General features: G+C 38.3%; 1 protein-coding gene across 1 annotated transcript; it reads right to left on the reverse strand.

The window, feature by feature from the left end:
* Nucleotides 1-1,163: 1,163 nt before the first annotated feature.
* LOC309401553 (dickkopf-related protein 3-like) lies at nucleotides 1,164-4,447 on the reverse strand (the record flags this gene model as incomplete). Its single annotated transcript, XM_081970623.1, has 4 exons — nucleotides 1,164-1,276; nucleotides 1,916-2,111; nucleotides 3,163-3,340; nucleotides 4,295-4,447. 4 exons carry the CDS (start codon nucleotides 4,445-4,447, stop codon nucleotides 1,222-1,224), a joined length of 582 nt encoding a protein of 193 aa, XP_081826749.1. The 3' UTR covers nucleotides 1,164-1,221.
* Between the last annotated feature and the right edge of the window lie 8,349 nt (nucleotides 4,448-12,796).

Raw genomic sequence — 12,796 nt, forward strand, 5'->3', positions numbered from 1 at the left:
TTATTTGTAGTATGCAAAATGTTTAATTTTTGAGTAGCGGTTCCATTTGCTACCTGAGACTTTTTTTTTAAATGAGAAGGGGGCATCTGGAGTTGAACCAGAGACCTCTTGATCTGCAGTCAAATGCTCTACCACTGAGCTACACCCCCAGCTCTCTAGTATTTTTGTTACTGGCACTACCACTTTGTGGTATTTGTTCATTGTATTGAAAGAAGATTTTTCTGTGAATTCTGTTAGTTTTTTATGTGAGGTAAGAATGTTTTTCTCTAAAAGGAGCAACTAAATAACAAGTGTTTCATTAATTTTTTTCTCAAGTTACTAGGTCTTAAGAATGGTTATTCATATTTTAAAATAATAAATTGCATCCTCTCCAGATATGGGATTTAACTCCTCTAATAAAAAGCTACATTAGCTGGACATTATTGGTAATCCAAGATATAGGAAGTCAGCAGATTGAAAGACCTATTTAAAACAACACACAAAAATGTATATGATAAACTAGCACTTAAATGAAAGATAGTATATCCAGTATATAATAGATTAAAAATCACCTTGTATCTCCTTAAAAATAGGTCATTTTCATGGAGACGAAGGTATATGGAGGTTGATACATAAATAGTGGTGGTGGAAGACTTACTTATTATGAATTGTAGCTGCAGAGGTCACATCTAGTGTCCAAGCTAGGGTTAACTGATCTTTTTGCTCTCCAAAAAAATGTCAGAAGCCCTAATATGGTAGAGGGCAGGCCAGTGTTTTTCAATCTTGAAGATGTGTGGACTTCAACTCCCAGAATTCCCCAGCCAGCCAGACAAGGGTGGGCAACCCATAATAGGCTATGTACAGTCCATTCCTCCAGATACTATGGATTGTACCACTGATTTTCAGAGGTATAATGTTTACAGTATTGTTTGATGAATGAAATAAAACACACATGCACATGCACACACAGACACACACACAGTCAGATAGTAGTATGTCTTTAGATATTATCTTGTAGATGAATTCACATCTACAAGGAAAAAACAGTCCGTGATCCCCCAAAAAAGTTGTTTACATCAATCCATTTATTATTTTAAGAGTAGCTCCATCTTTTCATGAATTACACATCTCAGATATGTTTATTCGCAAATATACAATCAAATTAGATGGTAAACAACTGTGTACAACGCTATTTACAAGGAATAATACAGCTATTTAAAAAAAACACTGTTTCATAGTTGTCTATTTTTTTTTGCATCTCCAGTCATCTTTTTTCACCTCGTACTCAAATGATTTCCTGCAAAAAGAGAAAAAAGAGGAATAAGATTTCAACCAATACAGTGTGGGCAAACGTATGCTTGCCATTGGTTTTATATTTCATTTCCCATCATTCCCTTGCCTCGATGCTACCTGCGGAAGATGTTCTGCAGTTGCTCATCCTTGTTTGAATGCCACATGCCAGTAAGGTTTGTTAAAGGGAAATATGTATGCAGTGGATATTGGAGTACAAAGGTCTTTGGGGTGGCCCATCGTGAGAGCCCAGAGTTTATTTCTGACCAATAAACTGTGTTGCATTAAGACAGTCTCCCGCTCTCCTCCCAAAAATAGTGATACACCCAAAATCAACTGCATTGCAATTGCTACGAGATTTGTTTCCATTGCTAGTAATCTCAGCTGCATCAAGATTTCTGGAAGAAGGTAAAAGTAACATCCTGATCCTACCATGCAGCCAAAATGACAGTTTCCCCATTGCTGGCAATTTCAGCTATGAATCAATCATGGCAGGTAGGATGGGGCTTTGACCTCCCTTCCCCACTGTTTTTGTGCAACAATATTGCTGGTTTGCAACAGGGAGTCAGCAATCCCAACTGAAAATGGGGACACTTTGCTTGTGTGGGGGGAAATGTACCTATTCCCAGGTGACACCAATACTCACTCTCTCTTGGGCTGCATCCGTCTGCATACGAGTCCTTCTAAACAGGGGCACACCTGGTTCATGCTGAATGCAATCCCTCCTTGGGGGATATGGCACATCTCATCTAAAATCAGCCTTTTCTTGCAAACCATTTCCCCATGGATACGGGCACAGCAGAAGCCTGGAGAACAGTCTTCATTGTGATGACAGCGGGCACCTACAAGAGGCAAACAAGGAAGCATAAATGTGGGAATCCAGCTGAACTGGAGTGAGTGGGGGGAGAGAAAAGAATTTTGAAACCATTGTAAATTCAGTGAAGTTGACTTCAGCAATGGTTTCAAACTAAAACTAGCATAAATATTGGCACCATTTAGATATGGATAAAATATTTTTTTTAAGTGAAAACTAAAGAGTGTAAGAATTTCCATAGTCAAGATAAGTTTCTCATCAGAAAATGAAACAAATATTCACACGTTATCAAGCATTCTCCACTATATTTGGAAGCTTGTAAGAATCTGAGAATCCCCCTTCCTAAATTAAGTTTAATTTTTAATTTTTTTACATCCAATTCCTTAATGTTTGTGGCTTGATAATATATATGTATGGATACAGGATAAGAATCAAAATAAAAGGCCTGCTTAGCACTTCAAATAATAAAAAGATATATTTAGGTCAGGTCTCTCTAACCTGATGTCTATGACTGCTGGGCATGGGAGATTAAGGAAAACAGCATAAAAGAAAATTAAAAAGCATAGTCTGAACAATTAGGTAGTCCTTAAGGAGCATCTTGATTACAGTAGCATGGACAGAATTTATCAGATAAAGTACATTCTGAGGGGGTGAAAAAAACAGTTTGAAAGCCTAATCCAATATTGTATTGTGCATTGGGCTAAGCAATAATTGTCTAAATATGATGTGCTGAAATACACTGAGCTGGCCCAACTACTGATGCATAAATAGGTGGGCTATATGATGGCTCATCATATGATGACTATATGATGCCTATATGAGGGCAGAAGTCCATAGGCAGACTGACAGAAGAAGAAAAGCAAACTGATTTCAAAAGCAAGGTGACCATTAAAATGCGTGAAAAGGGAAACTTGGGAACTATAGTCTCAATAGCTCTGGAAAGTTCCAGGTCAGGAAAAGTTTAAAAAGGAGGATGGTTGTAAGGATAGCACTTTTAACATTTGCAGTAACAACATTTTTGCCTAGGCTATTTAGACTTCCTCTACCTCTGGTGAATACTCCACTCTACTATGGCTTACCTTCATGACCTTTAGGTGCACTCTGGAGGCATTTTCCAAACATACAAGTCAGATTGCTGGCACAATGGGTATCGTGACGACAGTATTCTCCTTCTTGCTTAAGTGGCCTGCAGATCTCGAAGTGGAGGTCACAGAAGAACCCCAGTGGACACTCAATTTCAAGACTGCACACATTTGACTATGTACAAAAGATGAGGAGAAAAACTCAGTTAGGTGCGCCACTAATATGGAACTGCTCCGCTTTAGAATCAGTTTCAAAGTCACGAATGACTGGGACAGGAAATATTATTCGGTAAGGAGACCAAAGCTAGTCACCCAAAAAAAAAAAAAAAAAAAAACGCTCAGATTTAGGAAATCTATTTTTGTCATAACTGTGGTTTCAAACTGGTTTCAGTTCAAGTAGTTCTTAGAACAAACACTTAGATCAATAACGTCAAATAAAATCGAAAATTACTTCATATACAGTCCTCCAATTAGGCAATGATGGCTGGGATTTGAAGTATAGTATATCCTAACCCTTAAGAGTAACAAATTATGAAAAACCAGAGCAAATTCAATTAAAATAATTTGTTGGTTGAAAGTAGTAATTGCTTAGATTCCAACACCATGCTAAACCACAAATCATGTTTTACAAGTCCTAATACCTGAGTACCTGCAATACAGTAAGGCCTAACCAAGAAAACTATGCTAAAGTTTAGCAAGTGCATAAATCAAGTCGCATTTCCTATAAAAAACAATGATTGGTTCCTGAGGAGAGAAAACAATTGGATTATAACTCTGTTGGGACCACAGAGTTATAAAACATGTGGAAGTTTTTGAGAACTCCAGAAATATTCATTAGACTAAGTGGCACAAAAACAGGAACTTGAGCAGCCCTTCCTAGCTTGATATCTTCTTAGTGCAATGTTTCTAAGTCTCATGCTAGCTGATAAATTCTGGGAATTAAAACCCACACATCTGAAAATTGCTATGATTAACAAACAATGAATTGGATTACAATCCCATACTATTTCCTTACTAGCATTACCAATAGTCCTGGAGATTAAGCTGATGGAAGACATAATGCAATGCTTCTTCAGGACATGAGACTGGAAAATAACACTGACAGGATGAGATGCAGGCTTCTACTTACCATTAGCTCTAGGCTGGATGAAGGTCCAGGATCCGTAAGAGATGCGACTTCATTGGCACTGTGGCCAGGCAAAGTATATATCCAGGCCCATATGTAGCTATGCGTTGTGGGCAAGAAGCAGAGAAAAGCAAGAAGGCAAACCTGATACTCCATCATTACAGCAGCCTTGGTTAAAGCAGTCAGCAAGGATGGAGATACTCTCAAGCAAGTCTGGGAAAGTTTATATAGCCTATCCTATCTCAACCCCTGCTGTGATAGCTGTTTGCCAATCTAATGGGTAGGAGGAGGAGGTGGTGGTAATCAGGAGTAAGGAGCTTAGCATAATGACTTAGGGGGTGCCACTTCAGGAGCAAAAGAAACCCCCATGGCTCCCTGGAGGAAAGGGAATAGTTTCTATCTCCATTTTGGAAACTATTCCATCAGCAGCATTAAATATGGAAAGGAGAGTCAACATCCTAAATCAAGAGTAATGGGGCGAGGAGGAAGGGGGGGGGGCGAAGAGAAGCAGACAGACTTATAATTTACAGCTGAAATGTTGGCATCTATTTTATAATGTCATTTTATTTGTTAATTTATACTATGCAGGCACACATAAACACATTATTCTTCCTTCTTTCCAAACTATGCTGGTACTCTTAAACCCTTTTTAATGAAAATATAAACAACATCTTGGTGAGGCGTGCAAACTTTATGCCTTCAGTGTTAACAATTCCACTGTCTTTCTTGCACCCCAAATTCCTATCAATTGCATTTGGTAACCACTTCTTTAATTAAGGTTCAGAGGATTTCAAAAGACGCCCACAGTTCGAAATCATTCTGGTTCTGGTACGGGGGATGCCTGATGGATGCATGGATTTGAAGAAGAAATAAGTTAGTGATATATTGTGTGTTTTCTGACTATTGGTTATGGAAGTCCAAGTTTCAGATCTAAATGGAGATCAACTTTTCTAGGGTGCAGATCAAATTTTCTTCTCTTAAACTGTTGGTTTAATTTGGAAAATTAAAAATAAATTCCTTGGGTCAGAATATTCTAGGGGCACTTTAGTCTTATTTTAAATCAGGAGTGGAGATATACATATATAATTTGCAATTGGTAAATTCTAAGTTTCAAATGCAGTACAATAGAATAATACAATACAGTAAAAGCAAATTCTATTCCAAATCTGATAAACCAAAAGTTTGCCAGGTCTGTGCTAGAACTTTGCCCCTAGACCTCTATTTTATGGAGTATCTCAGGGTTCTATTTTCTCCCTATTTTTATTTTATATTTACATGAAATCACTGGGAATGGGGATATGCATAGTAAGCCACCATCTGTTGTTCCCCAGCTGTACATCTGTCATCTGGACCAACTAAGTGAGGCTGTTGAAGTTGTTTCCTAGTGCCTAGGCTTTGGCTGAGGGAGAATAGCTTTCAACTGAACCCTAGCAAGATCAAAGAACCACAGATGTGGGCATTAAAATGTGACATATCCAAAGATTTCCACCTTTAAGTCTGCATAAGGCTGCACATCTCCAGTCAGAGTCAATGCATAATTTGACAGACCTCTTGGACTCATGATATGACTAGCAATAGTTTTCCATGAATTTCGGCATCCTTTCCATTACTAGTTGGTGGAATGCTAGGAACTAACACAGAATGTATGCTTATCTGCTGAATATATGGCTTCTTATGTATAGAACTTATCCCTGGATCTTATGCTAAGTATGTCTCAAATTCCTAGATATACAGCATGGGTCTTAAGAAGTTGGACTAGGAATGAGAAGGCCCAGGTTCAGATCTACAATTAGCCACAAAAATTCCTGGCTGACTTTGAACCCGTCATTCTTTTCTAGTCTAACTTATCCTCAGGCTTATTGTGAGAAATTGGAAGAGGGTTTGCTCTGCTTGCAGGCTGCTTTGAATTCCTGGAGAAAAAGCAGAACACCATTAAAAAATTCAAACAATCATCTTTAGGGGAAAAAATAATTGACTTCCAGACTACTGCATTAAACTTATGTGAGGCAACTATGAGTCCAGCTATGTGTCTCCTACATCACCTTGCACACAGCCCATTTATTTCTGCAGTTAATAGGGTTTCATAGTGTGGAAACTTCAATGGGAAATGTTTTCGGACTATACAAAACTGATGACAATTTGCCACATATGTACTCAAGAAAATTTTCATATATGAAAAATGCACAAGAGAAGGAAGATGAGGAAATTCAAAACAGTGGTGGATTTTTGTTTTCATTTATAGATATTTTCTATTAAGTGTCTTTCAGTGATTTTACAGTAATTTAATTCCTCGTTGGCTAAGATGATGGCAAACATGTATATTGGAGGGCAGTTCTCACAGGATTCCCAAATTATGGGAGCTGTCAAGTTATGCAGACAAGTTATTGTTATCACTAATCAAACTTACTCATTTCCTTGCCTATTCTGTGCCAGCAATTTAAATGATCAGTTTATGTCTTTAGCTGAGATCCACCAATCATCATCTCGCATTCTGCTATTGGCAACCTGTCAGACCCCATTTCTAGATATATTGTTATTGATAGTGAACACGATAAACAAGCAAAATCCCTTAAAGATTATTGGATTTTTATGAAACAGGATTTCATGAGCTGTTCCATGGAAATGCAAATTCCGTTGCTGGGTAGTGTGTATGTTTTTAGATAAATGTGTGAATGTTTATCCAGTTTTAAACCCCTCTCCCACACTCATCTCCTCCCAGTGGTGGTTTTAGCACCTTCCTTAATGGAGTTGCAAAAGGGGTATTTACCTTCCTGATGTGTTTAGCATTTTCTCCCTTGGACAGTTTGGCCCAGCTGGGAAAAGGATTATAGCAGCTTTGGACAAATAAGCAAAAATAGGAGCTCTGCTTTCCTGGAGCCACTCAGAATGGATTCCTCTGAGATTTCCTGAGCATATCTTCCACAAGACTTGTACCATAGTGAAAACAGTGTGCATATGTCTGTGGCATGTGCATGGACACAGACACACACATGTATTTCTTAAACAGTCAGAAAGCCAGGAGTGTTTTTATGGCCAGCAAGACATTCTAGCATTCCTTCAGGGCTGGAAACAGACGTGTCTGCTGCTTTCAAAAGTAATAAATTATGTAGTCCCACTAAAAAAAAAAAAACTGGTTGGTATGAAACCAATTAAATGGTATTTAAATGAATCAGACACAAAAGAAAATTTGTAATGCGTGCACAGACACATGCATCGGAGTATGGTGCTTTATCTAGAAAAATTATCTCCATAGAAATGCTTGTCTTGAGGACAGTTAGGAAAACAATAGAATGGAGTCTATAATTCAATAAAATTACATAACCTTGTAAGCTTTACAAAAAGCTGTCCTATGCTCATTTAACTGCTAATGGCTGTGACTGTTCATTCCACATACATCATGCTAAGAATGCAAAGGCACGACACATAATTCATGGTAATCTCAACAGTACTTTATTTAAGTAAGTCAGTTTTCCGGGTGTCCATGATGCATTGAACCATCAAGTAAATCATATGGGTTTGCACAATATAATAGGCTAAAGCCTGGGTGAAAAATAATTGGTTCAGTGAATCCAGTAATCCAACATATAGGGTGGTTACTTATTCATTGGTTTATCAAATAAATTACAAATGGTTGAAGTCACACAAGGTCCTTGTGAAGCTCCAATATTAAACCAACCCCCCCCCCCAACAAACTATGTTTAGGTGTAGTAGCATGATATATGAGCCAATTATTGAGCAAGGAACAAGTCAGATTTTCAAAGTTTGCACCTCTTCCTGTACATATATACAAATAGGAAGAGGTGCAAACTTTGAAAATCTGAGTTGTTCCTTGCTCAAGCCCAGGAGAGGGAAAAGAGGTCCGTGCATTCTTCCCCCGTGGATGATTACAGGGAAAGAGCTAAGGAAGGGCCTGGGAAATGAAGTCTGGGGGTTCTTGCATTAGGGAATCTAAAGGACTCTACAACCCAAAAGGCTGAAGATTGGAGCTGATACAGTTATGCATATGCAGCACCTTGGAACTATGTACAACAAATTCAAATGACTAGGCTCCATGTGTCTTCAGAGACATCTCATTTTGTCACTGCTATATTTTACACTGATAGGTTTTAGGACTATTCCAGTGTACGAAAATAGAGCCAATAAATTTGAAAGCTATCCACTTGTACATTCACAGACAAAGCTTGGCCTGGAAGCCTGCATTGTTGGACACCTGCAAAGTGGCCACATCCTATATAAAACTCAAACAGCTGCCAGGAAGCCAGGTCAGAAACTACAAATACTAGCCATAAACCATGATCTCCAAATTGCAATGGTTTAGCCAGAACCAAAGAAATTATAGTTTGAGGAGTTACATGAATCAGGCTATTGTCCCTAATAATAATAATAAAATTAGTTTTGAGAAGTAGATTTTCTAATTTCTCTCTTAGAAGTATTGTATATACATAGAAAAAAGGAAGGAAGGCAGGAAGGCACTAATATTACTTGAATTTGGAAAACTGGTTTGATCTATTCTACTTCTTGTTATTTCTTTAACTTACAATTCAGCACTGTTTATATATTATTGTCAACAATTCCTGTTGCTTCTCAGATCTTGCTAATTTTACAAACAATCAATTTATCCTTGTTTAGGAAGGAACATTTTGTCTCACAATTTTTTTGAGCAAACGGTGTTAGAATTATGATGGGAGACATTAAAGATCCTTCATGAAAGAAAAAAAATACAGGGAAAGGTTTTGGCTCAGTAAGAGAACCTTTCACAATAGTTTAACGTATCTGTGGTTCAAATCTGGCAATTCCTCAAATAAGCATTTTAAACAAACCTACAATTAGTCTGAAGATTGCAACGTTAATTACGTTTTATTTATAAAAAGTAAGATGTTGACAATGTTAGCAAACAATGTGGTGTGTTAAACTAGTGTTTTTTTTTTTACTTCTGCCAGCGTTTGTTTTATCAGATGGATGAGACCCAGATTCTATTATTCAAACTATGCTACATGTTATTCACATTCTGATTACAATTAACAAGATTTTTAAATTTGTTTGGAGAGACGCAATCTATTGAGAAAGAGAGGAATGTGTTTACTCTATTTTCCCCCAGTTTGTTAAGCTGCTTAAAATGATTGCATCTCAGGGTTACAAATAGCAGTTTGGGAAGGGATTAATTAATTGATTATGTGCCATTAAGTTGGTGCTGATTCTCAGCGACCATATAGCTAGATTTTTCCAGGGTCACTGGGGCATTTTAATTATTCACGAGATTTCACGTATCAGCATGAACCTTATAACTTGATTCCAAGGAATCAAGAAGAATGTAATATTTAAAGGCCGCCTTTGAAAGTTCAATTCAAATCAAAAGCTTAAATCAGGGATGAATCTGGTTGAATCAGGGCTAGTCTAACCTGCAGGAGTGAGACCAAGAGGCCCTCACTCCTAAAGATGCATTTTCTTCAAGCCAACAAAGAGGGCGACTGTCTGCTTCAGTGGATAGAGAGGGAGGGGGGAGAGGGGGCATGTGAACTGACTTCCAATATCTACAGAATTAGAAGACAGCAGGCTTGGGATCCCAATCCAGAACAAGACAGACCATGCTGCCTGTTTTAAATGGAAACAGAAAATAGAGTGGGACGGTTCCCTTACACAAATTCCTTTTGTTATTTTTTTTTTAAGATATGCATTTATGCTTTGGCTTAAACTAGTTTATATTGACGTAAATCCAGTTTTGTGTTGGTGGGCCTGACTTAATTTGGTGATGGAAAGTTTGCAGCCTGGATTTGGGGTAATAAATGCTTGGGAATAGGCGGTTGCAATTAGAACCAACAGCCTGATTCTAAGCTAGGGTCATGGGCATCTGAGAAAGGGAAGCTGGAGGAGGGAGAGAGAGCTCAAGCAAATCATTTTGGAATGGCGCATTTCAGTAATGGGCATATTTCCCTGGAGAGACAGTCACACTGAATTCAGTAGAAGAGTAGCTTAGTGAGAATAAGGCTGTAGGTGAATATTATAAGATCCAAGTACATGCAAATGGAAGAAATCAGAGTGTTATTAAAATGTATTAGAAATCGATTATAATAATCATCATCATTATTGCTTTCAGTGTTACTCTGAGGTAACAAATAAAGAGGTGTTGGAAGAGAAAAGGGGCTGAAGAAGGGCATGCAGGGCTTTTTTATAATCTGTTCAGCCCCACCTATCTGTTTCCTGTTCCTGTGTAAGAAATGTATTCTGATTGGTTGTCAGACTCACATGGGCCCATGCAAGGGCAACCCTCTAGGCTGAGTTTTGAATCCAGGTTTGGTTGAATTCTCAGATGCCATGTGGTCAGTTGAGTAAAGGCTTATATTATCATGCCTTCATTCCCATCCCCCTGGAGCTGAAGGGGAGAACTCTTTATTATGTAAAGTGGACTAGCTTGGCCTTCTTAATGGCCCATTGATAAAGTGAGGATGGACAGGAAGCTGCAGGAATTTACTTTGTGTTTAAAATGTGTTTCTCCCTTTTTCACATCCAAGAAAATATAATATTCTGCCTAATCAATATTTCCTAGGATATTTCATTTTTCTGGGAGAGGGCTGGGTGATAACTTCCTACAGAGGCACTGGTTAGAAAATGAAGACCAACATTGCAAGAAATCAAACCCAACAACAAAATCATTCTAGATATGATCAAGGGAACACATAAAACAAAAATGTAAAATATGAGATCAAAATAATGCATATGTATTATTTTAGTTCAGAAGGGAGTTGCATCAGCAGGTGAATTCAGCAGGTTCTAACAGGTTCTGTAGCGGAAATTTTGTGTAGTTAGGAGAACCGGCAAATACCACCTCTGGCTGGCCTAAGAATGGGGTGGGAATGAAGATTTTGCAATATCCTTCCCCCAGGAGTGGGGAGGGAATGGGGATTTTGCAGTATCCTTCCCCTGCCATGCCCACCAAGCCACGCTCACAGAACCAGTAGTAAAAAAAATGAATTTCTCCACTGAGTTGCGTGTATTTTTTCTGAGGTGTTGGATAAAGGAGTTCTGGAGTTTTCAAATCTTTAAAACCAGGAAGGTTCATAACAGGACAAATGGATCCTTAGATGAAGAAGGGCTAACCTGTTTATAAGTAGTGGTCCATAGGGAACACATTCAACACATTTACTGCTACTTTTTGCTAGAAGCAGTAAAAAGGCAGAAAAGATGGGTATTTTTCATTGGACTGTTTTCAGACCAGGGATATTGGACTGAGTGACATCAAGAATGATAAAAAAAGATTAGACATTTCTGGGGTCAAGATAGCAGGTGTAACTCTGAGGTTGTGTTTGCACAACACACTGAAATATGATCAGATTTATTTCAGATTTAGAATGTTAATATGGTCCAACTACTTGTAACTTATTCAAACAATATTTATCACATTTCTAAGCCCACTGAATACTCCCACAATAGGCATACAACATTAAACTGTTCAAAACAATATAACAGTTAAAGAAGAATGGTAAGTGTTCTGGTAGAGCAATAAAACACATAATTTGAACAGAAAAAAATCGTATAAGATGCAACCACACATACTAGCCAAGACTGCATTTAAACAAGACACAGACCGCGTGGGTCAATGCCGTTCCAGGAAGAAGGCACTGCAAAAGAGAAGGTGCCCTTCCTGTGTTCCTTCAGATGACTTCATTTAATTAATGCAGTCCAAAGCATGGCACTTCTGTCCAACTGTACAGGATGGGCAGAAATGATAGAGAGCAGCTGTCCATCAGAGAGCCAGGTCCACATCATGGTGAACTTTATAGATGATAACCAGGATCCTGAATTGTATCCAGCAGCCAGATGCTAACCAGTGAAGCTCACGAAAAAGAGGCATATTATGGCATGCCCATAATTCCCTGCATTGCTGCATTTGGTACCAGCTGCAGCTTTGGAGTGCATTGCAATAGTTCACATGTGTGAGTGACTGTTAGAACACGAATAATTGAAGGACCTCAGTTAACATCTTTAAAGCACACCACAATAGTAATGGGAGATTTTAACTACCCTGACATCAACTGGGAAACAAACTCTGCACCAAGTGGAAGATCCAACAGGTTCCTAACAAACCTAGCAGACAACTTTGTTTTCCAAAAAGTAGAGAAGGAAACAAGGGGATCAGCCATACTGGACTTAATTCTCACTAACAGAGAGGAAATGATAGAAGGTGTTGAAGCCATAGGAACCCTGGGGGCAAGTGACCATGCAATATTGGAATTCAACATTATCCAAACACAAGTAGTAGAACAAAGTCAAACTAGAGTCTTGGACTTTAAGAAAGCTAATTTCAATAAACTTAGAGAGAGCTTGGGAAAAATTCCATGGATGAGAATCCTCGAGGGGAAAACAACTCAAGAAGCTTGGGAAATTTTGAAAAATGAGATTAGAAAAGCCCAGTCTAACACAATACCAATGAAGAAGAAAAACAACAGCTCCCAAAAGAAACCAGCATGGCTGCATAAACAACTATCTGACAAACTGAAAGACAAAAAA

This window comes from Natrix helvetica (assembly GCF_964273705.1).
Source record: "Natrix helvetica genome assembly, chromosome: Z".
NCBI classification, from domain to species: domain Eukaryota; kingdom Metazoa; phylum Chordata; class Lepidosauria; order Squamata; family Natricidae; genus Natrix; species Natrix helvetica.